This window comes from Nicotiana tabacum, chromosome 2 (genome assembly GCF_000715075.1).
Source record: "Nicotiana tabacum cultivar K326 chromosome 2, ASM71507v2, whole genome shotgun sequence".
NCBI classification, from domain to species: Eukaryota; Viridiplantae; Streptophyta; class Magnoliopsida; order Solanales; family Solanaceae; genus Nicotiana; species Nicotiana tabacum.
Window position 1 is genome coordinate 92,292,497 of NC_134081.1, and position 25,447 is coordinate 92,317,943.

The 25,447-nt window shown below is 36.3% G+C and overlaps 2 protein-coding genes across 4 annotated transcripts; one reads left to right on the forward strand and one right to left on the reverse strand.

The window, feature by feature from the left end:
• Nucleotides 1–1,078: 1,078 nt before the first annotated feature.
• On the forward strand, nucleotides 1,079–4,471 carry LOC107809479 (trifunctional UDP-glucose 4,6-dehydratase/UDP-4-keto-6-deoxy-D-glucose 3,5-epimerase/UDP-4-keto-L-rhamnose-reductase RHM1). Of its 2 annotated transcripts, none has more exons than XM_016634126.2 (3): nucleotides 1,079–1,360; nucleotides 2,061–3,692; nucleotides 3,766–4,471. In XM_016634126.2, exons 2-3 carry the CDS (start codon nucleotides 2,127–2,129, stop codon nucleotides 4,213–4,215), a joined length of 2,016 nt encoding a protein of 671 aa, XP_016489612.1. In that variant the 5' UTR covers nucleotides 1,079–1,360; nucleotides 2,061–2,126; the 3' UTR covers nucleotides 4,216–4,471. The 2 variants fall into 2 exon arrangements, with proteins under 2 accessions (XP_016489612.1, XP_016489611.1); XM_016634125.2 differs by having other exon boundaries at nucleotides 1,089–1,349.
• An 811-nt stretch (nucleotides 4,472–5,282) lies between these two features.
• LOC107809478 (alpha,alpha-trehalose-phosphate synthase [UDP-forming] 1) lies at nucleotides 5,283–22,224 on the reverse strand. 2 transcript variants are annotated; one of them, XM_016634124.2, is made up of 18 exons: nucleotides 21,733–22,224; nucleotides 17,422–17,850; nucleotides 17,181–17,278; nucleotides 16,621–17,009; nucleotides 14,823–14,937; nucleotides 14,569–14,670; nucleotides 13,281–13,431; nucleotides 11,730–11,818; nucleotides 11,602–11,650; nucleotides 9,810–9,910; nucleotides 8,837–9,024; nucleotides 7,984–8,101; nucleotides 7,168–7,347; nucleotides 6,966–7,088; nucleotides 6,802–6,889; nucleotides 6,512–6,642; nucleotides 6,286–6,384; nucleotides 5,283–5,815 (listed from the first exon to the last, which is right to left on the reverse strand). In XM_016634124.2, the coding sequence occupies exons 2-18, from the start codon at nucleotides 17,798–17,800 to the stop codon at nucleotides 5,429–5,431; spliced, it is 2,787 nt and encodes a 928-aa protein (XP_016489610.1). In that variant the 5' UTR covers nucleotides 17,801–17,850; nucleotides 21,733–22,224; the 3' UTR covers nucleotides 5,283–5,428. The 2 variants fall into 2 exon arrangements, with proteins under 2 accessions (XP_016489610.1, XP_016489608.1); XM_016634122.2 differs by lacking the exon at nucleotides 21,733–22,224 and adding an exon at nucleotides 18,524–19,011.
• Nucleotides 22,225–25,447: the final 3,223 nt, after the last annotated feature.

Here is a 25,447-nt window from a genome sequence, read left to right on the forward strand (position 1 = left end):
AGATAAATAAGAATAAATTACCTAATATTTTTACGGTATGCTGAAATTTGAACATAAATTCTTATGATTCTCAATTTACTTTATTGACTAGTAAGCCACACTTTTGGATGCAACTGATTGTTGTTGCTATTGGAAAAGGCTTTTCACACGTCCAGATTTACATCAAACCAGATTAATTAATTAATCAATGAAATAAGATACTTAGGTAAATGTATAATTTTGAGTAAATAATAAGTGTATTTCCCGAGTGTAAATTTATTACTCATAGTTTAATTGGTGAGTATAACATTGAGTTGGAATTTTTTTAATTTCCTAGCCGACTACCACTTTGTTTGCGGGCTTTTGTTTAATTCATTTCACACTTCAATTAAAGATACACATCATGACAGAAATGGAAACAGCTATATCATGATTGTACAACTATGGAATATGAAAGTTCCCAGCAAGAGTACAATTATGACAGTTAATATCTCTAATGTGCACTAAAATAATCAATCATTAACATGTACTCTCTCCGTGCTTTTATGATATAGATTTTCATTTTTACTTATCACTTTACATATATTAATAGAAAATAATTTTTTTTATGTTATATCACAATATTTATTATTCATTTCAAATTATTTTCTCAAATCCAATAAAATATGTATTAATTAATATGGGTATCATGATAAATTATACACTTTATTTATTATTTCTTATGATGCGTAAAAAGTCAAAACGTGTCAAGTAAAAGTGAGACGGAAGGAGTAAATCCAATCAGAAATTGCCACATTAATTAGCTAATCAAACAATCACGTGTCATCATATTCCATTCGCACATTCCACTGTCCCCCAAATTCCAGTAAATTCATTTTTCATTTTTATTCTCATTATTAGTATTAGTATAGTATTAATATTTATTTTATTTTATCTTTCTCCACTAATAATAAAACAACTAACGGCTTTTACCAGCTACCGTTTCCTATTAATGAGGCCCAAACAAAGGCCCACAAAATCCGCGTGGTGTAATTCAATCACCGTTCCAGGGGCACCACAGTAATTTCAATTCCTTCTTCACCCTCCCGCTGTAACAATAACACACTCTCTGTTTCCATTTTCATATTTATTTTATTTTTGGTGCAGTAATAAATAAATATGGAAGAGAAGAACATTAGATTTGCATGAAAATTTTGTAGGGGTAGTGCGTGTATAAATACGTACACAAAAGGGAGACGATACGATACGATACTTGACTCTCATCTTCACACGCTTTTCTCTTTCTCTCTCTAAAAAGTTTCTTCCGTTTCTCTCGTCTCCCTTTTCTTGTATTTTGGGGTTTGGATCCTTTATTTGGTTCTGGAAAATCTGTAAGCCAATTGTAATTTTCATCTTATATTTTAATTCTTGTTTGCAATTCATAACTTTGGGCTAGATCTGGTTTTTGAATGCACATATGCTTTGATTCCAATTTATTGCCATTGCAAACTTATGATTCCAGATCTGTTATGGATAAGCGAGCATGCATCGTATTGTGGACCACACATTTGAAATGCTGATGAGCAATGAGAATGTTGTGTTTTGCAGAATACTATGTTGGATCTGATGATCTGTGCTTTTTTTCTTTTCAATTTCAATTTTGTGCTGGTTTTTCTAAATCTCCATTAGTTTGTGATTTGTGACATAATTAATTGATTGATTCATAATTTAATACTGGTTTTTATAATATTGTGGTTATATTTTATTGCTGATCCAGGGAAATTATTTATTAATTCATGTATATTCACTCGCATTTTTTATCTTGCTTTTACCTACTACAACCCCCCCCCCCTCTCTCCACATAGTCAGATTTATGGCATTAGGTACTTTTCAGAATCCGGGTTGTCGAACTTTTATGTTCTGGGCTTGTTTTTGGTTAATATTTTTGTCGGTGCATAGTTGCTTATTAGTTCTCAAACATTCTCTGTTGTTACCTGGTTATTAAAGAAATCATTTTTATGTCCTTTTTTCCCTTTACGCCTTCTTTTTTAAGCTTTAGGTTTGACAGTTGTTAATAGATGAAATTAATTTATTTCTTGCAGGATTTGAGTTGCTATTAAACTCTGAATATTGATTTGAAATTCGTTAGCTGAAGAAGCTGCATCAAAATGTCGACGTACACTCCTAAGAATATACTCATTACTGGGGCTGCAGGGTTTATTGCATCTCATGTTGCCAACCGCCTTGTTCGGAGTTACCCCGACTACAAAATCGTTGTGCTTGACAAGCTTGATTATTGCTCCAACCTGAAAAACCTTAATCCATCTCGATCCTCCCCTAATTTCAAGTTTGTTAAGGGAGACATTGGCAGTGCTGATCTTGTTAACTACCTTCTCATCACTGAGTCCATTGACACTATAATGCACTTTGCTGCTCAGACCCATGTTGACAACTCCTTTGGTAATAGCTTTGAGTTCACCAAGAACAACATTTATGGTACACACGTGCTATTAGAGGCTTGCAAAGTTACTGGTCAGATCAGAAGGTTTATCCATGTCAGCACGGATGAGGTTTATGGGGAGACTGATGAGGATGCCGTTGTGGGAAACCATGAAGCCTCACAACTCCTTCCTACGAACCCATATTCAGCCACAAAAGCTGGTGCTGAAATGCTTGTTATGGCATATGGGAGATCATATGGATTGCCTGTTATAACCACTAGAGGGAATAATGTGTATGGTCCCAATCAATTTCCTGAGAAGTTAATCCCAAAGTTTATCAATCTAGCCATGAGGGGGAAGCCTCTTCCTATTCACGGAGATGGTTCAAATGTTAGAAGTTATTTGTACTGTGAGGATGTTGCTGAGGCTTTCGAGGTTGTTCTTCACCGAGGAGAGGTTGGTCATGTTTATAACATTGGAACTAAGAAAGAGAGGAGGGTGATTGATGTTGCCAAAGATCTATGCAAGCTTTTTAACAAGGATCCAGATGCAAGCATTCAGTTTGTGGAGAACAGGCCCTTCAATGACCAGAGGTATTTTCTAGACGATCAGAAGTTGAAGAACTTGAGTTGGTCAGAGAGGACCACGTGGGAAGAGGGTCTGAAAAAAACCATGGACTGGTATATCAGTAATCCTGATTGGTGGGGAGATGTCTCTGGAGCATTGCTTCCCCATCCTAGAATGCTGATGATGCCTGGTGGGGTAGAGAGAGGAGCTGAAAAAGATGACTCGGGATCATCTGAGTGCTCTGGAAACTCCAACCAGACCCGGATGGTAGTTCCAGCTTCCAAGATCGGCAACCCCCCTAATAAATCACCTTATAAGTTTTTGATTTATGGTAGGACTGGTTGGATTGGTGGTCTGCTAGGCAAGCTTTGTGAGAAACAGGGAATTCCTTATGAGTATGGAAGGGGACGTCTGCAGGATCGCTCACAACTTTTGGCAGACATTCACGCTGTCAAGCCCACACATGTATTCAATGCTGCTGGTGTCACCGGTAGACCTAATGTTGATTGGTGTGAGAGTCATAAAACTGAAACAATTCGTACAAATGTTGCTGGAACTCTAAACTTGGCTGATGTTTGTAAAGAGCATGGTTTACTGATGATGAATTTTGCCACTGGTTGCATATTTGAATATGATGCTGCACACCCAGAAGGTTCTGGGATTGGATTCAAAGAGGAAGACATGCCCAATTTCGCTGGTTCTTTCTATTCAAAGACCAAGGCTATGGTAGGTACTCCTTAAGACTTATGTGGGTATTCTTTTACGAATTTTGATATTGTTTGTTTCTTTCTTCCACCAGGTTGAAGAGTTGTTGAAAGAATACGAGAATGTTTGCACCCTCAGAGTCCGGATGCCAATATCTTCAGACCTCAGCAACCCCCGTAATTTCATTACCAAGATTAGTCGCTACAATAAGGTGGTCAATATTCCCAACAGCATGACGATTTTGGATGAGCTTCTTCCAATTTCAATTGAGATGGCAAAGCGTAATCTCAGGGGCATATGGAATTTCACAAACCCCGGTGTTGTGAGCCATAATGAGATTTTGGAGATGTACAAGAAATATATAAATCCAGAATTTACATGGGCCAACTTCACGTTGGAAGAACAGGCTAAGGTAATTGTTGCAGCTCGCAGTAACAATGAGATGGATGCTTCAAAGTTGAAAAAGGAGTTCCCTGAGTTGCTGCCAATCAAAGAATCATTGGTCAAATATGTATTTGAACCAAATAGAAAAACTGCTGCATAATAAGCTTTAGGTTATTGGGAGCAGACTTCTGGTTTGGATCAATATGCTAGTTGACTTTGTATTCTAGTTTAGTCATTATTCATCATTAGCAGCCAAAATTTTCTACTGTTTAGATTCTTACCAGTGATTAGAATTCCTATGCTTGGTTGTTCCTTTGGATAAGAGTTCCCCATGTATCTGTTATCAACCCTGTATGCTAAGGGGTTTATTTGTTGAATCTAATATATATGGAATTATGAATTGTTTCTTGCTCCAATTTTTAGTGTTGTTTTTCTCTTCCACATATTGAGCGGAAAGTGTTGTATTTTGCTAGTATTCTAAAGGCAGAATAACTGTATGGAAGCATCTTTATTGGGCTCCAGCAGTAAACAATGCATAGGGCATGTTTAGCATGGATGGTTTTAATTTGGTTTTAGTAATTTACAAGAAAATCATCTTTTACTTCTTAATAATTTACTTACTTTAATGACTTTATCAAATACGTTCTCCATTCCAGGAAGAATGGTTAATTTAAACCACAACAATGCATCAGTTCCTTTGGAGTGAATTTGACATTGATTTTTAAATTTTTTGAAGAATAATAGGCCCTAAAATGTTCCCATTTTGGACATCCAACTTTCAAACATTTATGGGTCTATTAGGATAGAGGCACTAAGATTTAAGAAGTTAGTTCAAATTTTCATATATGTAAACCAAATAGGTGCAATGATTTTATCTTGTGAATTAGAAACATGAAAAAAACTCTTAAGAGAGTCAACATGAGCTCAACTGTTCTTTTATTACACCATAAGCAAGGGATAAGAATTATTTTTATCTCTATTCCAATATATCTCTGCCTTTCTAAGAATTCCATTTAGAAGACTGAAATTGAACACTAGAAAACAAAAGAATGGCCAATAAAATAATTATAAGAATTCTCCTTTGAAGTTCATTTTAATGAGTGACTCCATAAATGATGGTTGTGAGTTGTGACAAGTGCTTGTGATTTTGAACTGCTCGATATGTATGTTAAAGTCCGACGCGCAAAAACATATACGGGTCGGAAGAGGGACAGAGGAAGTCTATTATTAGCTAGCAGAAAGGTTATTTCTTTACTTTGTAGAATTTTGAATCCAGACATCTATATATCCAACGCAAAGCAGGTATAAACGTTTGCTCAATATCCTCCATACAAATCTCCCTCAATCAAAAACACCAGCATCATTTATCCTTTTCATAATGGCGCATTTGAGATAGATGCTTCAGCTAATTCCTTTAGAAAAGCAACAACGTCGTCAGGCGTACTGAGCAAATACCGAGCATTTGTACGAGTCCTGCCAACTGCACAAGAGAAGTAATTCTCCTTCTTCAGATCCAGCACGTTCCAGGACACATTTTCAGGTGAGGTCCGACGTCCACCACCATTGGAAGTTTTCTTCTCTGAGCTTGATACAGGCCTATTCCTGCTCTGAGATGATTTTGAGCTAGTTCGGCTAGACGGAACTTTTGGCGCCGATCGCCTTTCCCCTGGTACCTTCAGTGCATCAGAGACCTTACCCCTTGGAATACCAATGCAATCAGAAGGAAGCTCTGGCTCGAAAAAGGTATATACATCCTCATCCTACATTACAAAGACACCAGACAGAAATCAGAATAGTGGCATCTGTATTTCATAAAAAACTCTGGCGTAGTTTGAAGTTTGACTTATAAAACATACAAAGTTCAAAGGATTTGGATGCAACATGATCCTTCTAGTTTTACTCCATGAATTTTAATATATTTATACAGATGGACATAGTGTAGCAATAAAATGGACAGGACAGGGCATACAACAGCATCAAAATTCAAGATGGACACAGGAAAACAAGTATACAGTTCCAAATGATCAACCTATGCTACTTTAGTTTTCTTAAGTTTTTTCTCTTGGGAGCATTTAATTCTTTTTTTTTTTTCTTTTTTTGAAATAATAGTTAATCAAAATCTGGAACTAGTTTAACAGACAGGGAAACTTTGGGTTACAAAATTTGAAGCTCACAGCAATAGCAGTATTAACTTGAAGAAAGGATATTGTGATAGCTTTAAGGAATCTACCTTCCCTAAGAAATGCCCTATGCATAAGACGTAATCAATTGGTGTTGCAATGGCTTTACTATGTACTATCTCCCCCAGTATACGATCAATTGCTGCTCCCTGCATGTGTATATATGGGTGTATGAGAATTGGGAAAAAGAATTGTCTCATGAACTAATCAAGCGCTTGAAATGAAATTCAGGGAGCAACTTTCTGGTCATATTATCATAAGAAACAATGTGGTCACCTTTGTAACACCAACTGCTCGGACCTCAACGGAGCGGAGTCCTTGTACAACATCAACAGATGCATTTGATATTGGGCCAGTCCAAAGATGCTGCAGCATGTCTCTAGCTTGCAATCTTCCAAATTCAACATCTAAAAGGACATGGAAGACCCCCACAAATGAAAATTATAAGTTAAATAGAGGAAAGAGAGTTGACACGCCGAAGGTAAGATAAACCTGAAAAATCTAAAAACAAAAACTACATGACTGAATTTTCTTGAAAGGAAAATAGATGATGAAACTAAGATTACCTGCATACTTGTAATTCCAAACAAGTGACGTTTCACGTTGTTCAAAGTGAGATCTCGGTGTCCTTTCAGTGAAGTACTCGAAGACGTGCTGGATATAGTCAAAAGAACCAGAAAAGTTAGAGCTGAAAAATCCACTTTCAGAACCTAGCTACACATGCTCATACCTTTACACTATCAACCCAATCCATATTTAGATGCTCTGGCATTGTTGTCATCCATACACCATTTGTAGATCGCAAAAACATTCCATTCTCTGCTGCTAACCACATGTTGTACTCACTGAAGTTCTGCAAAGGTACAAAATTGGCATGGAAAAACGTAGCGATAGTTGAAGGAATTGAAATTTTGCTAGTTGTAATGCAGTACATCATCTAAGACATTTCTGTCACTTCCACTGAGGACAACAACTGTTGTATTTGGGTCGTTGCAGATTGCGGTCAATGGTTCTTTCAATTCGGGATGCAATTTCAGTTCCATCTCTCTAATTTGATCTCCACCTCTTCTTCCAGGGGTATCCACCGATTCTGTCAGCGCAGAATTGAAACCCTGTTTTTGAGGACCACCGTAATCAAGTCAAGAAATTGTCATTAACTTAGCTAGTTGCTGCATATCAGTATAAAAGAACAGAAAATTAAACTTAAAAACATAATATCTCATGAAATTTAGGCATTCGACAGAGAAACCCAAAGAGTCCTCACAAAGGCAAAGTACGGGGAAGTGGAGGCTGCATCTATTCTTCTTCACACGTATAACCCCTTCCCACAAAGTCTACCACTAACTGGAGATGTTTCCCTCCCAGAATCACCGAGGCCCCGGAATCATGGTAGCATCCCAGATCCCTTCATTCTTCTATTGCTAATTCTTCACTTCTACAGCCAAAATCATTAGCAGGCCACCCCCTTCACCCATAATATGCACACCAAATCATCACCAACATAACTTGGACTCGAGTGAACATGTCAAATCCAAAAAAAGTTGGTATGCTATCCAAATTAGCATAGGCTTTTGCCACTAACTTGATTCATCGTCTAAAGCCATCTAGGTAGCCTTTCTGCTATATATGAACTCTTCCAGAATCAAACGATTATTATCAATCACAGGAATCATTAGGGAAAACAGTTAACTGTAGCTTCTGGATAAATAATTTCAGCAGATTACATTTGAAAGAGGGATGAGAGGTACCAATATTAGTAGACGATTATTGGACAACAAATAGCGGTCAATTGCATCACTGATGTTAAGTCGGGGTGGAACTTTTCTTATCCTCTGTTGAGCTTCAATAACAGTATCATTTAGTTCACTGCGAAGAAGAGGAATAGTGGCCGATTAATATGCAAATTTTATCCAAAAGAAGCTCTACTAAAAGATCCATTTATAATCTCAATTAATAAACATGACAATGCTTAAATTGCACCAACAGTATCTATGCCGAGGAAAGATTAAAACGGCTGACATAGGAGAGTTGTTTAATATCAAGAGAAGCCATGCAACAAAACATGGAAATGATCAAGGAAGATATGCAAACTATATAATATGGTGCCTCCAATCATTCTCAAGGTAGGCATACCCTAAATAAGAGTGTGTATATTCTGACATAAGATCCTAGTCAGTTAAACAGGCTGCATAGGTACTTTTATGACCCTAAGAATAAAAATATAAATCCAAGGTCTAACCTGACCTGTTCCAATCCATGGATCAAATAACTCCGAACTAAAGACAGATAGGAAGAATCAACTTGAGTAAAGAAAGTGCAAATGAGCATTGAAGCATCAGAGCCACAGCCATGAAGTTAAACTCAAGCAAGAACTGACTTCTCTACTATCTTGCTTCTTCAATTCTTCAAGAAGCCTTGTTGCATACTTTGCGTTTACAGCAAAAGTAGAACAATTAGGGTGGTATTGTATGGTTTTATACTATTATTACTCTTTTGCCGCCAAACAGGTTCTTTACAGGAGTCTGATCAGTGATTAGGAAAAAATTCAGAGTAGCTTTACACTGTTAACGACAATAGGCTATTGCTGAAATGTATTGTCACCTCACAAAAGTTTCAGCCCATTCTTGAGCAGTATGGGTAGTCACATGCAGAAAGTTATGCCTGTGGCGTTTTTCTCTTTCTTCGGCTGACATATTTAAAGCTTGCCCAATCGACGCAGCGACCTCTGTGATATTCCATGGATTCACCAGAATTGCTCCAGCACCTAAGGACTGTGCAGCACCTGCAAACTACAAATGCACGAGATGAAAGATTAGAAAATTTATCTATTGAAACTATGCACATACAAAGAGAGATGAGACAATTTCAAGGTGTTGGACAGCACAGCAGTAAAATCTCCTTCAAAATTACTGCAAAACTGAAATGGTAGCTCCATTATTTTGATTTCACAAATTATCTTACTCCATGACAACGTATGATATAGAATACTCAATAGTTACACAATTAGGAAGAGAATAAGCAACATGTCAGTTATGGATTATTTAGATATCTAACTGAATAGAAAGGGATTGATTTTTTTATTTGGTTGACATACTATGTTGTGTCACATAAAAGCAATCTAAACGAGAAAACACCAAAAACAGAGGCTGTTCAAAGAAGCTGGAGCGCAGCTGTTCATGGCCTGTGTCACAGAAACTTGTCAAATCAGATGTTCTATCTGCAAAAGGTCTTACAAAAAATAACCTCCTTGACTTTGGAAATGAATAAGACGTAAGAGAACAAAAGATACCATGTATGGAGCATCGTGTGTGATTCAAGAAGACTGAGGGGCATCAAAATTTTAAAAGGAATTAGGATAACTGTAATCTTGCTTTTGTTTTCGATAAACTGTTAGCCTTGTCAAAATCAAGTAGCAAAGAAACACAAAAATGTCCATCTATGTGGGTTATGCTGCAAAAATCTTTTCATCTTATCTGTTCACAATGCCTGAAAGCATAAAACACTTGTGAAACCAAAAAACTAGTAAATATGGCATTCGAGGAAATAGAATTGCAATTGGATACGTGATTATTACTTCGCTGAGAATAAGGACCCCTTTTTTCGACTCCTGGCAGGCCACAAATTCATAGCTAACAAGGTTCATGCCATCCCTTAAGGAGGTAACCAGCGCTACATCTGATGAACAAGACATTGCCAAAAGAAGTCAAATACAACAGGAACGGGCATGTAGCTACCACATGGATTTAGCTAATGATGAAAAGACAAATGAAGGTACCGATATATATCATATAATAGTACATCAACTATAACAAAAGCAAGAATGGTATTTGGGACGATGACAATGATAATCTTGCAGTAATTATTTATTCTAGAAGATTATATATTTGCAAACTTTTTGCCATCATGTCAGTAATATATCGTTTTACCATTTTATAGTCTTGAACCATCGGGAATATGACAAGTAGAATACAAACTGTATTACTAGTAAAGGATTTTTTTTGTTCCCTTCAAGATCACTAAAGCAATAAGGTATATCTGGACTATGTCATGCATATGTTTTCTGAATGTGACCAAGCATACTCATCCCCTGTTCAAATCCTGGAGCACAACTTATGCATTATCTAGTCGATAAGCCATGTTTTAATACATGACTGGTTGCAGTAGCTTACTAGGAACTCGGCACCTCAGTGGTCCATGCTCCAAGTACAATCCATATAGGAAATAAGTTGGAACAAACAGGTAACCACTGGGGACCTGTGCATGAAAGACCATTTCATGGCTGGAGCAATAAAATCATTCTCCCTAGTCCATGCAGGGTAAAACCCATCTATAGATCATGGTCAAACTTCTGTGTTCATTATAAGAAAATCAACCAATAGAGAAGGAAGTGCAAGATACCCAAAACAAAGAAAGCAGCATGAAAACAGACTCTTGGACTTCTAGCTGATGATCACTTTCTGCCTTGGGTGAAAGCAAGATGAGAGTGTGAGGAAAGGAATATGTTGGTTTGGTGCCAGAGGCAGAAAGAACTTCACAGGAGAAAGGCAGTAAGAAAATATATAACTACAATACCTACATGTTCATAGACACAATTCTCCTTCCCATCCCAGACTGAATGCCCACATTTCACTACTACATCAAAACGATTCAACCATTTAGTACGGAAAGGATGAAGTTAAAACAATATGCCAGATCTCAATAATAAAGCCCAGTGAGCAGATCTAAACGTATCTTCAGTCTTTCACAAGTTTTGAACCAATTCCGGATCTGCAAGTTTGATATCATTTTTCTAGAAAATCTAACATGATGCAGACTTCTCTGAGAACATGCAGAGGCCTTTATAAACTATTCCATTGTCAATATCATTTGTAAGGACCATAAGAGTCGTGAAACTACAAGTATTTTAAGCCTGGGGGAGTAATTATCCTAAATTCTGCCGGAAGTGGCTTTAAAAAAGAACGAATTACCAAACCTGAAGGGAAACAACCTTATGAAAACTGTGTGGAGATATACCCTTCCCCATATATGTATTAACAAAGAACTATTTACTAACCAGGAGTACAACCGTACATAAACATCAACTGCTCACCGCTCTTCTCTTCTCTGTTCATAGTTTAGTTCCAATTCCAGAGACAATCTAATAAACTCGTACCAGGTGAGAGCACAAGCAAGTACTAGTGCTTACACTTACTCTTAAAGCACAGAAGAAAATGACCAAACATAGATGAGCAGAAACAACACTAATATTACACATTATTATCTCACAGAATAGCATAGCGTAGTGCAACTAAGAAGTGTGGGGGTTGGGGGTGCAAATGGGGTGTGGAAGCTGCTAATAGAACTAAATGCAAGATGAAAGGGATTACCAGTTACAGCATATAGTGCACATAATGCATGAAAGTCAAGAGATCGATCCTGCATTGAAAAAACAGTATAACCATATTAGCCTTGGTATAAAATTCAGGAACAATGAATTTAGGGAAAAAAAACTAACCAGATGATGAATAGGCACTGCTGTCAAAGTTCCAAATCGGCCATTGATGCGTCCAACAATCTCATGAACCTGACTAGTAAGTTTTTGGTCTGCAAAAATACAAGGTGAAACCAAGTAAAATATCATACTTAAGCATGAAGATAAATTATGACATACATCAGCATTTATAACCAAGTAAATCTCATTGAAATTTGACTGTCCTTAAGGTCCAGCTGGGTTCATGAGTTCCCAGATATTTAAGTTTTTAAGATTCAGAAAAGGGAAGTAAAGCATTGTCCTAGTTGAAAGCTCGCAAGAGAATCTCCCTTATGAGTGATACTTGAGCTAATTCAAGGAGAATAAGCTAGTCACCAAAGTTCATCAGATTAAAAATGCCATTTTCATGGAAGCATTTCTGGATGCAACAGACAAAGTATCTCACGGAATCCACTGGAAAATAGGTGAATAAAAAATGTAATAAGCTTTGGTTTGAATCCCATCTTTGTTCCTCTCATGGATGTTCTGTCCAAGTTGAGGACTGTGCTGGATGATTAATGCTCAGAGTTAGCTATCAAGAATTCTAAATTTGTATTGAACTGCTTCAACTTCTTTGAGAACTTTACATGTGTAATGTTTTTCCAATGTCCTAGCATTACACACTGCAATCTTATTCTAAAATGAAACCAAAAAGAATCAGATAACCACCTCAACTAGTTTTCTTGCCAAGTTCTTTAATGTAACGACAGATCATTGTTGGGTCCAAACTATACTGTTATGCAACTTTCTAATTTAAATTTTGTACCTGATGTCTCTGCTGCAACACAAAACTTCATTACAGCTATAGCGTGGAAGGTAAAATGAGGCGCGATTCCCTCAACATACAGTTTAACATCAATGAATGCCTTCGAATATCTAAACCAATATGGAAAGTACGCACTAGGTTTAAGACAGAAAGAAATGGAAAGTGAATAAGGAGAGAGAGAGAGAGAGACAGAGAGAGATTTCTCTAATATGATCACTTCTATCTCCTACCGGTGCAGCTATCTGAGTCTTTGCTAACAAGCTAGGAGTAATCAAAGATGACACATGGTTCTAAGCACAGATGAATTAGCCAACAGGAAGGAAGGATTATATTCTGCAACGAAATAGATTTATGATGGAATGCCTGTGGCACATGTCTTTTTCCGGGGCACTCAAGTTTGGATCATTCTTTTTTGGATACATTTAACAATTAACTTAACAACTCCAAAAGCTAGCTAGCCCTCAAGTCCGGATCATTAAGATCATTAACAGGGATCTTTAAATTTTTAGAGCGTCTATATTTGGTAAAGAATCTATGATGCTTTCCCCTAGACAAATTTTTTTAGGCTTTGACCAATAGACTTATGAATCAAAAAACTCCCCTTCCTAGGAACTCTCTGTTCAGATGTAAAAACAGCTGATGATGAACTGGACCAGTATAGTGGAAAGTAAACTTTCCCTACAGGCAGTAATGGCAAATAGGAGAAAAGGAAAAAATAAAATGATTTAGGAATAAAGAAGAACTCAGAGTGAATGTGCCCAAGAAAATACATTCAGGAACATCTGTTCTTGTTGGCACAGCAATTTGCAGCAAAACCACTTTATCACGCCAGTACGGGTTTTCTTCAAGGAACTTCTCAAATGCTAGGATCTTCTGGGGAATTCCTTTAATCATATCAAGGCGATCAACTCCTAACATCACCTGTAATCAGATTTATTTAGGGAAAACAAAGCAAGGTAAAAGTTTATAGGACCAATGCATAAACAAATGCAGTAGATAAGGTTATCCTCCTACCTGACAACAGGCAGAAACAGAAGAAAGTGATATGAGTTTGGTATACATAAAACAAGATAAAAAAATGATTAGCAAGAACGCTAGACTGACATAGCTTTGCAACAAAGGGCGAGGAAATTCCAGTTAGCCTTCAGAAAATTGAAACATACATGACTTAGAAGCAAATACATTTCACCTTTTAATGAAAAAAGGAATATGGATTTTGTATAAAACAGAAAAATGGGGAAAGATTTCCAGCCCTAATAAAGCCACATGGAAATTCTAAGAGAGTGTAAAAGCCACATCTGCTTTAAGGCAGCAAAACAACGGAACATGGTTACTCCTGGCAAATGCAAAGAAATCTTTCTTTCTCTCTTTTTTTTTTCTCTCTTTTTTTTAAAAAAAATTTCTGTCCAATTTCAATATTCATATCTATATACTGTTTCATAATAGGAGAAATTTAGTAAGAAATATCCGACTATCTAAATGGTAAGCATGTCAACTAAAGTAACATAACGGAAGTATTTACTTATTACGCTTTCAAGATACACCTTCTGGTGCATAGCAAACAGGCAACTTTTTGCTTGATGTAAGCACATGAAAGTATTGTGATGACAGGTAGCCGTAGGACTTGAATCTATGGCGGATGCCTGCCCCTGTTTCATACTACTTTATCTAGCCCCCATTTTATCGAAAATACACTATTAGCAAATGGAGACATTACTTCTGTAATCTTTGTAGCGGAGGTACAATTTTCAGGAGACGATGGTAAAATTACCCAAGATGGATCCAGGTCATGACCAAGTCCCCAACTGGCCTAAGGAACTGGGAAGCGGAAATATGATGTTGATGGAATTCAAGGCCAAGATTTCACAGTTAAAAATAGACAGTGAAATTGGTGAAAAATTTTCGAAAAGCAAATTGTTCCCCATGTGATGCATATTGCAAATATAAACGTTTGGAATCAGAAAAAACAAAAAGATATTTCTTACTTCATGAAAGTGATATCATGCGAAAAAGAAAAACCAGGCCAGATAGAGAGGATACAGAGCGGGAGAGAAATACCTTTCTCCCAGCAAATCTATCTTTTAGTTCTTTAATGTGTTCCTGAACTTGAGGAACTTCAAGTGCTCGAATGAATCGCTCTGAATCTATACCAATGGGGAACTGTATGTACAGAAACAATTTAAAAATTGCTCAGAAAGAAATCAAGTTGATATTACGCAAGGCTAAGTACACAAAATCTTCTAGATGAGGATTAGAGAATTTCTTAATGCAGAAATGTTGTGTGAAAGTGTAGAAAGTTAACTTTAACATACCGCAGCAACACGGGTCAGTCTACCTTGATCTTCTACTCCTTCGGGAGTTCCTTCAAGTCCAAGGATACGAGTACAGGCACTAACGAAATGCCTTGCATAGTCATAGGTATGAAAACTGCAGAGGAAATTTAACATACTGATCCATTAGAAAGTCAAATAAAAATCCCTAAAACATAAAAATCCATTAGAAAGTAACAATTAGATGGTCTTAAATCATCAAACTATGCAAATATAGGTCAAAGCCCTAAGGACTTTCATTACATAGAGGTTAACGGATGAAAAGTCACAGGAGAAAAAGTGGACATCATTTCCTTAACGGACCAGGAAGTCAAAGATGTGCAATGAAGTGGAAGTTAGCTACTCTTTCATGATAAAACCAAAACATAGTACCAAGGAAACCCACAGCTGAGCAATATAGTACACTGGTATCTGATGGAAAATCAGGAGGAAGAGCAACTCATGTTAGTCTTCTAGAATTATTGGATAGTCATTATACAGACAGCTAAAAGTTACCAGTGAAACCAGCATATTCTCCTTTTCAGCTTAATTTGAAAGATTATGCTACGATTGTGAACCAATTTCGCCAGTACACTTTCTTTTACGAATCAACTTGGCCAAAACGCTAGCCGGTTTTGTCTTAACTAGTGGAATCCTATTTTTTTTCACAAAAGAAATATCTGTATATCAGCTTAAACTCTGGAATGAAACTTCAAAGCCTACTTTGAAATAAAAGAACCTAAACTGGCAGACAGTTTGTTTTGAAAATATAACCACACATGTATTATTTACAGAGGAAAATCCATGGATGAGCATTATGTTTAATGATTAGCATTCAATAGAACATCAGGAGGCCCAAATAAGAAGCCACTTGGATTACCATTCTAAATTTAGCCCAAATACTATCAAGTTTTTAGTAATTAAGTAATAGGATCTGGTTTTTAAAAAGGGAAAAAGTCACACCGGCTTAAACTTTTATCTGAAGCTTTACAATCCAATGAACTGAAAGAATACCCCATATTATACATGGAAACCTCTCACCAAAAAACGGAAAGGACTCTAATAGAAGACATTCGATGCATGAAAGTTCTTGGTACTGCATTCTAAACCAGAAGTGGCAATTCGTATTTAAAACCATAACAGTACAAGTTCATGCAGATAGAAATGGTCACTGGAAATTGAAGCATCAGAATCTCAACACAACTAAATCCAAATATCCTATCAAATAATAATTCAATAAAAGGATCTTCAACTTCAGCATGAATTTCCAAGCATCTAACATAATTGAACTAGCAGCAAACTAATAGCAGATTCATGGAACACCCATTATTCTCAACATTAATGATGGGGAAACTGCTGCAGATTTGAAATAGCAGAACCAGCACACTTTGCTATTAAGGTCTGATGTAAATCTCTTTAATATAGACTTTTCTTAGTTGTACTTTCTTGGCAGAGTGTCTTTCACAATCATGCTAGGTGTTACCAAAGCATATCTTTCATGCCAGGCCTAACCAGGTAAAGTTAGTGAGAGGAAGAGATTTCACAGAAATCTAACCACTAGTACGTTATTTCTTTTTTACCGGCAATAAGTTATTTCTACTAAACAAAACCCGTAGATCGACGCCTACAACCTTAGAATTCAAGATCCTTGCTATCCACTACTTCAACTTTCACTCTCAGCACAGAGAGACAGGAATATCACTCTGAGGCCCAAACAACTATTTCCAAAATTATGAAGGTTAAACTAAAACAACAAGTTAGATGATATGCAGGAGAATGAGTTGCTCAAAGGAGAATTTACCCAACCAAATCAGCCGCGAGAACTGCTCGGAGCAGCTCCGATCTAGATGGCAAAGTCCTGTGGATTTCTGAGGATGGAAAGGGTGTGTGTAGAAACCACCCAACTTTCATTTGGCTGTTGTACTCCTTGAGACATTTAGGAAGGAACATGAGATGGTAGTCATGACACCAGACTACATCGCCTTCTTCATAATGTTCAGTCACAACATCGGCAAACATTTGATTCGCTTTCTTATAAGCAGCAAACTGAGACTGGAAACTTCTGGTAGTCGCGAGGCGGTCTTCTTGCGGAAGTCCAAGATAATGGAAAAGAGGCCACAATATGTTGTTGCAATAACCGTTGTAATACTGATGAACAATTTCTTCATCCAGGAACACAGGGATACACCTCTACAAGAACAGTATCAAAAGGGTAAACAAATGCAGGATATAGGTAAAGCATTCTTCATGGAGAAAAAAAAGAAGTAAAGCAATCTCCCCAGTCTTAAATTCAAAAAGGCAATGAAGTGTGGTAAACTGAAATATGGTGGCAAAAACATGAGGAGGACGATGTATTAAAACCTTTTCTGCTAGTGCTTTAGTAAGCGCCCTCTGCCCCGCCTCATCTGGCACGTTCACACCCGCCCAACCAATCCATCTAGCCTCAAACTCCTTCACACCTTCAACAAATTATTTCCAGGACAATTAGACCGTCTCTTAGATAATATGAACATCAAACTCCCAAAAAGAGATAATTAGAGTCTACGTAAAAAATAAGAGTCAAAATGTAAAATCAGAAATGACTGAAAGGAAGCTAGCTTACCAAGAAGAGCACTAACTAGACCTCCACCACTTATCTCCAGAGACCAGGATTCCTCACCCCTTCTTACTGCAGAGACGGGTAACCTATTAGCCACAACCAGGAGTCGTTGTCTGGTGGGCCGTCCATCGGGCCGCTCCCATCCCTCATTATATGCTCGTGCAACTCCTTCTAGGTACTGTTCGACATATGAAACTCCTGCATTATCAGCTTCTCCTTGGCGAAAATCATGGTCAGAGAGCTCATTGCCCCTGTTGCTATCAGTAGAATCGCTTGTTTGATGAGAAGTTCTGCTAGTTTTCCTTAGCTCTCTTTCTCTCAATAGCCTCTCCAATCGAGTGGTGGCAACCGTTTGGTTTCCGTTATACTTGTTCCCTGGCATCTGTCTAGAATAAGACCTCCTAGGATGAATTTAATAGAGTTCTGTTGTCCCTGAAAACAAACGTCTTTCATCTTGATTATAACGAATTAAGAGGTAGTGATAGAAGAAACTCCCTCCTGAATGATATAAGAATTTTTAAAATTCCACAATCGCCTCAAGTACGAACAGTGAAAATGCAATTGCACAGCCCAGGGTAACATATATGAACAGGACATCAGCATTCTTGTTGAATAACCCAATAAAACTATGCTTCAATTCCAAGCTAGTGGGTCGCTATCCATGTTGCAACATTTAGACACGTACCAATCCAATCTTTAAAAAATTTGAATAACCAATAATAGAGAAAAACGGACTTATACTAATGAAGAGATAACAGGGAGAATGGGATCCACAGAATTCTACAGGGGAAATGGGGTCTACCACTAAGAGTCTTGGCTGTTTTCCTCCAAGATTTTTAATTAATCACGTTGTACATTTCATTTGGTATCGCAAGTTCAGTTCAAGAAAACGAGAAAAATCAACCAAAGTGAGCAAGGACAAGTGTATCGCAAGTTCAGTTCAAGAAAACGAGAAAAATCAACCAAAGTGAGCAAGGACAAGTGTATATGTATAAAGGCGCACAAAAAGTAAAAGAAAGAACGATTATTAGATTCAACTCGGACACTAGCACAAACACATTGCATGCAGAAAATCAACGCCTGCTATAGAATTGAGAATTCTAACCTTTTGGGCAGCTAATAAAGCCACAAATATTTGTGTGACAGGTAAACAGTCTTAACCCAACTTCAAAAACCACCAGAAATCAAGACTCGGTCAAACCTGAGGGTTCGGGCCTAATTTGATCCAAACGTCAATAACCAGAAAAGCTATAGAATCATGACTCAGAAAGAGCAGGAGTTAGAACCAAGAATTAACATTTGGTGGATGAATTAAATTGGTAACCTTTGATTAAGGTGAAAGAGGGAGAAATAGAGAATATATAAAGATTTCGGGTGGCAGAGAAGAGAAAATTATCATAGCGAGAGAGGAAGTGGAAGTGGAAGAGCAGACGAATCCTCGTGTAAGCTTTAAAAGGTACATAAAGCCTTACAGCCATGCAGCTGACACAGATTTTATTTTTTGAGATTCGTATTTAAAAAAGCTGGAAAAGGCAGCGCTTACGCAAGAATGCACATTCATGGTAATACCCAGGAACTAATTTTGTTTTAATTAAAAAATTCTTTTAGGAAGCGAACCTAATAAAAAATTAATCAGAAGAAATTATAGAGAACCCGAACCCTCTTTTGAAGGGTCTATACGGGCCACTTGAGTCTTTGAAAGGGTCTATTTTATATTCTTTTTTTTTAATATCTGAAAAGGAATCTCAAATATGATTGTTCCTTTTATAGGCGTTTAGGACCCCAGGTTAACGTAACGTTGTCCAGCGGAGTCTGAGGCTTTAATTTTCAATTCAATCAAAGTTATTAAAAATTTTATGCATAAGTTTACTTCTATGCCCTGACAATGTTATCTATGACTAATTTCACACTATCAGACTTAATTTTAAATGACACAACAACGGCGAAGAGGTAAAAACTAGGGGTATTATAATTTTTTAGCTCGCACCAGAAACTATTTACATCTGCCGGTCGAAATCTGAATTTTTAAGATTTTTTGTTTGAATTTTCGGATTACGGATTGGATTTTGAATTTAATTTTTAAAATTTTTGAATTTCGGATTGGATATTGGATTTGGTACTCCAAAAATTCGCAATTTTTACATTTTATATTTAGTCCATTATCCATATGCTAATAGTAATAAGTTCAATACCCTACTCATTAGATATTATCTCATATATTCAATATTAATTATTAAGTTATTGTCAGAATACTTTCTATTTGGATATGGTTTTACTATTGCTACTTCTTATCGGTCGTATTAATGTCTCTATTGCATTTCCTTGATAATAATTTCATTACTTGAATACTTTATTTGGATAATTGCGGTACGGTGAGCATGAAGAACTTTTCAGGTAATTTAGTATGAGTACTTTATTTGTGTATTCATTTTTTTTTAAAAGAAGACACATCTCAATTTATAAGCTCAAAATCGAAAATTCAAAATATCCAAACCGATTAATCCGAAACCGGACTTAAAAATTTCGATCCAATCCGAGCTTATTTGGATTGGATTTGGATTGTTATTTTTTCAATCCGAAAATCGAAAATCCAAACCGAAATTTTTATATCCAATCTGAATTGCCTGAACGCCCACCCCTAATAAAATCTCTATAAAATTTAAATTTGAAAATAAAATAAATGACCTATTATAAAGTTTAACAATCTATAATAATCTAATTTGGAAATATAGAAATAAAATAAATGTCTGTTATAACAAATTAAATGTCTCATAATGTAAAAGTCAATTATGTCATAAGTGGATATAAGTTAAAACCTTAACAAAATGAGTATTAACAAATATTCTTTAAAAGAAAATTTATTTTATTGATCAATCATATAAAAGTTTACCGTAAATAAATTACGTTAATAAAAGCCTTGGGCCTTCTTAGGAAATACGAAATGTGTGTGGATGATGTGCTGGAATAAAATAAAAGACTTGCTATAACAAATTAAAATATTTATAATATAAAAAAATCAATTAACATCATAAGTGGAATTCTATATCATCGATCAATTCTATATCTTAACAAAAGCCCTTAACAAAATGAGTAATAAGAAATATTCTTAAAAAAAAATCTATAGCATCCATCAATCATAGAAAACTTTACCGTTAATAAAAGCCCTAGGCCTTCTTAGGAAATACGAAGTGTGTGTGGATGATGTGCTGTATATATAGCAGCAGTCACCACAACCAATGAGGATTTAATATTTTGCTTCACGAGGTTGGCGTTCACATCAATCCTAACCAACCGAATCTTTTTCCACAAAACTAACAATAAGAGCAAAAACAAAATCCACAAAGCTTTTCTGATTTCTCTCTATGCAACAGTCCTAGTGGAAAATAAAGTGGAGGGTGGATTGAACACAACTTTACAACAATCAAGCACATACACACACAGATGTGACATTTTACAGACTATATGGAGTACTAGAATTATTTTAGCATTTTTTGGTGACAAAGACTTGAAAATTTTACCGTGAAATAATGAATTTAAATGTTATTTGTTAAATTCCAAAATCCACATAAGCAAGTAAGACTGAAAATAGTTTTTAAATGTAGTGTACCGATTCTATTCTTCTGAAATTTAACAAGTTCAAATTCAGTGGGCAAGCACAACAGTACATGAGCTCCTGCATTCAAGATGGAGTGGCGGACTACCAATGCACTTTTTACGTCACCTTTTGTGCACTTCAAATTGTGTCCTCAAAATTTAGTGGAGTATCTAATACTCCTAAATCAGACGAAGCAGATCTTTTCTATTTCATGTGGAAGGATATCTATACTTCCATATATTGCGTTTAATACACCAGCACTTTTTTTACACTATTAGATTAAACAAAAGATATTTATAAAAATATACATATATTAAACAAAAAATATTTACAGGTAATTATTCATAAAAATAAGATTTATCATTTTAAAAACAAAGTTTAAAAATTCTTTTTACAGTCACTGAATATTGGTTAAACTCTTTATAATATAGTATAAATTTAAAATGAATCATCACTTTATCTGAAAATCATGCAAACAGAAAATTCCCGAAACATGATTTCAAAATAACGGCATTAAAAAAGCAGAGCGAACAGCTAAGGATTCACATCCTCTTTCGCTATGCCTAGAAAGTACTTGTTCAACCAGAATTTCAGCGATTTTGTGATCGCGAATTCAAATCCAGATCATTCAATCGGCCAAATACATGGAACCGCACATACATATACATACAGCACAGATTTCACTTTTCAGAAAGAGATAGCAGAGAGAGAAAAAATACCTGAAAATTGAGCAGCGATGAACGATGAATGTTTAGATTCTCAAATTGGAAATGTGGCTGAAATTGAAAGAGAGAAAAGATGTTTTGCAGAGCATATATATAGAGTGGCCACTGGCCAGTGCTATAGAGGGAGAGAGGAAGGCAGCTTTCAGGCTAAGAAAGAGAAGGCTCGAGAATAAAAGAGAGGCAAAAAGCAAATGAAAGGAAAAGGCAGCTTTATGTTTTTTTTTTAAATTGCAATTCACAGCTTCAGTGAAATGTGTACGTGCGCGCGCATATGAAGAGTTATATCTATACTCAGAATCGCGAAAAGGGGATTTTGCTGGGTGAGATGGGGATATCTCCGCCTTTTATAAATATTGCACTGTGAAGGCGAGACATTGGCCGACTTGGCTTTTTCATTTGCTTTTTTGGGCCTTTTGGCTGGGTTTGGCAGTTTGGCTTCACCGTGCCCGGTGGGGTGGCCTTGTTCGTCAATCAATTGGCTTGGGTGACTGAATTTATTCTTTTTTTTATTATTATATATTTATAAGTAATGTTAACAAAATATGCGTACCATTAATCTTATCGAGTTCGAGCTCTTGAAATGGAGAACTTCTTGTTTGAGAGTGTTTTACCTTCTATAGTAGATCTATTGGTGTGAATATGAATTATTCTGACTGATAATAATTTGAATTATAACTAGTCGTTATTGGCACACTTTCAGTAAAATTGTTATTTGACGATAATTTTTGGGTTTTGTTGGATACTATTATATACAGTGAATGGAAGAGGTAATATTCAGATAATCTCTAATATCAAAGAAATTATAATCTGTTTCAAATCATTCAATTGTTGAATGAAACGGAACAAAGTGAAAAATTTTATATAGCTTACTCCAATTAAATTGTAATTGAGGTATAATTGTTCTTACGAATATGATGTGATCACGTAATTAAATTGTAATTGAGGTATAATTGTTCTTACGAATATGATGTGATCACGTTATTGGATGATGTTGGATGATATGTTCATCTATTGGGCGGATTATAATATGCATTTGGATTATAAGGATTTAAACAATTGAAATTTGAAATATGACCTCCTAGTCACCTAGTTGTCTCTTGAGAAGGAATTTATTGAGATGAGATATAATTAGTGTCACACCTCCTTTTTACCCCCACAAAGATAATGTGTATTATGAACGGTGGATTAAAGAGTTTTTCTAATTAAAGTGACAAACTTGATTAGGGATTATTTTATTTACAGAGTCGCCACTCAAAATTGATTTTTTGGGTGTTCCAAGTCACCTTTTTTTTGAATCCCTAATCAAAGGAATGTTTGACTCTATTATTATTGGTATGCAAAAATAAAGTCCGAGTAAGGAATTCTGTTGACCGGGGAGAAGGTGTAAGGCATTCCCGAGTCTCGTGGTTCTAGCACGGTTGTTTTATTGACTTAAACTTGGCTTAAATTAATTATGGATAAACTGTGATTTATTGGTTTCCATATTTTATTTATCCGCTTTTAATTATAAAAATATGGAATTATCTTTGAAACGAATCACTTATGTGAATCCGTTTTGTTTATTGTGCCAAAATCATGTCACGCGTACGCATACACAATTAATAGCATTTTATTACACTAAGATTATTTTTTTCAAAGTTGCGCGAACGCATACTTCAATTTTAATTTTAGAAATCATAATTGTGTCATGTAAATATGTACATAATCACGATAATTTATTTATTAATGCGCGCCTGAAGCATACTAGCAATTATTAAGATTTGTTTTTTAAAACTAATTTTGAGATTATTCCAAGGCCATTGATTACGGAATTTATTGTGGAAGAAATGTAGTAAATTAGTTAAAGGTAGATTAGCTTACTTTAGATACTAAGTTGGCTCCATTATTTGTTATTGAGCTGATGTGCCTCTTTATTATCGAAAGCATTTGGCCCAAGTCCTAAATCATGCTCAGCCTTGCAACAAACCATAAGAAAAATTACAAAAATAAAATTTTTAAGAAAAAGCACTATAGCACAAACTAAACAACTTATACTAATTTTTCATTAACATAGCTGAAATAATGCAATAGAGATGAAGTCCACATAGAGGGAAATATTAAAGCACATAAGTACACTCATCAAGAAAACATAACTTCATTTAGCTTTAAGATTCAAGACATAGGACTTCCAATCATAAATTAATCAAGTATAAAGGTGAGAAATGAACCTTCTTTAGAGTCAAAATCACCTCAAATGCTAAAAATCAAAATCTGACTGGCACATTGAAATCGGAGTTGCTATCGTGCGACGATCTCGACGGCGACCTCAACCGGAACTGACGATCGGGTCTTTCGAACGGCGCCCTCGAACTCAACTCTTGATGTTGCTGTTTTGTGGAATTTTCATGGCTATTTGGTGGGTGAATTTCAGCTGCTTTGGGGTGGTATTTAAAGGTTGTTTTGGGAGGTGAACTGCTGCATTTTTTTACAGTGCTTTGGTGTTGAAAATGAGGTACTTTGCTGTGGTTTTGATTGATTTTTCAGCAGATTCGTAGCTTATTTTGCTGCTCTCTTGGGCTGGATTTTGCAGTTGATTTGGGGCTGTTATGGGGATGAATTTTGATAGTGTTCAATTGATTTTTGGTGCTGGCTTTTGGGACAGATTTGAGGTCGTTTTTCCAGATGTTCGCAACTGTTTTTGCTGCCCGTTTGGGGTGGGATTTGAGCTGATTTTAAGGAGCAATTTCAGCTGCGTTTTGGCTGATTTTTTGGTGCTTTCTATGGAGTTTTACCTCATTTTGGGGCTGGTTTGAGAGTTATTTTTGCTGCCCTTATTCAGCAGAATCCAAAAAGTTGGTTTGGGCGTGTCCTCTCTTTTTAGGAAGGGATCTGTCCGTTTCTTTTAGGGAATATGGGAGATGTGGGGGGTTGTGAGTGGGGGACAAGCATGGGGGACAAAACATGTGGGACAAGTATGGAGGACAAGCATGACGGACAAAGGAAAGTGGAGTGGGGACACGCCTGGAAAGATGGAAGCGGAAAAGATGGACTGAGAAGTGAGGTATTGGTGAGATGAGTGGGAAAAAACTCAAGCATGGTCAAAAATTAGGTGTTCACAGCATGCCCCTCTTTGCTTGAAAACATTAAAAGTTTTCAAGCAATGATAAAGCGAGCCGTGTGACTAAGTTTTTGACCATATCGTTATTCAAAAGACGAAGAAAAATAAAAGAAAAAGGTACAACCGAGTCCTGATTTTGGACAGCCTACATATCCCGGGTTCAAGAATCAGGCCGCGTGTAGTTCAAGAAGAATGATGGAGTGATGAGTTCGAAAGTCGAGCGAGGTTCCGTCGAGGCTCCGGTTCGTGGCCCTGTTATTACATCAAAATCTAAAGGAACTAAACAAGCCTATCAACTATAAGTTACAAGATTCATATTTATAAGTCTTCTGAACCTTGATCTTGAGTCTTGACTGGTTGTTCATGCAGACTCTGATCTGAACCTTGATGCTTGCTAGCTGTAGGTGCTAGTTCATTCTTCTACGGCTTCTTCTGAGCAAAACGGGAAATGTGAAGCTAGTAACTTCAGTCATGTTTTGAGCAGTCCATATTATTTCCATCTGCTTCTGCATTTGGATTCACTTTTTTTTCTTTTCTTTTCTTTATTTTGGATTCAGACTTCTTCTTTTGTTCATCTCGAACCTTGTGCCTCGAGGTAAAACCTGCTCAGAC

Excerpts from the sequence above, each read along its gene's own strand:
- LOC107809479 (XM_016634126.2), top strand. The coding sequence starts at position 2,127 with ATGTCGACGTACACTCCTAAGAATATACTCATTACTGGGGCTGCAGGG. Across the intron at positions 3,693-3,765 it reads ATTCAAAGACCAAGGCTATG|GTTGAAGAGTTGTTGAAAGA; the intron begins GTAGGTACTCCT and ends TTCTTCCACCAG.
- LOC107809478 (XM_016634124.2), bottom strand. The coding sequence starts at position 17,800 with ATGCCAGGGAACAAGTATAACGGAAACCAAACGGTTGCCACCACTCGA. Across the intron at positions 14,938-16,620 it reads CTCGCGGCTGATTTGGTTGG|TTTTCATACCTATGACTATG; the intron begins GTAAATTCTCCT and ends TTTCCTCTGCAG. Across the intron at positions 7,089-7,167 it reads ACAGAAATGTCTTAGATGAT|AACTTCAGTGAGTACAACAT; the intron begins GTACTGCATTAC and ends GTACCTTTGCAG.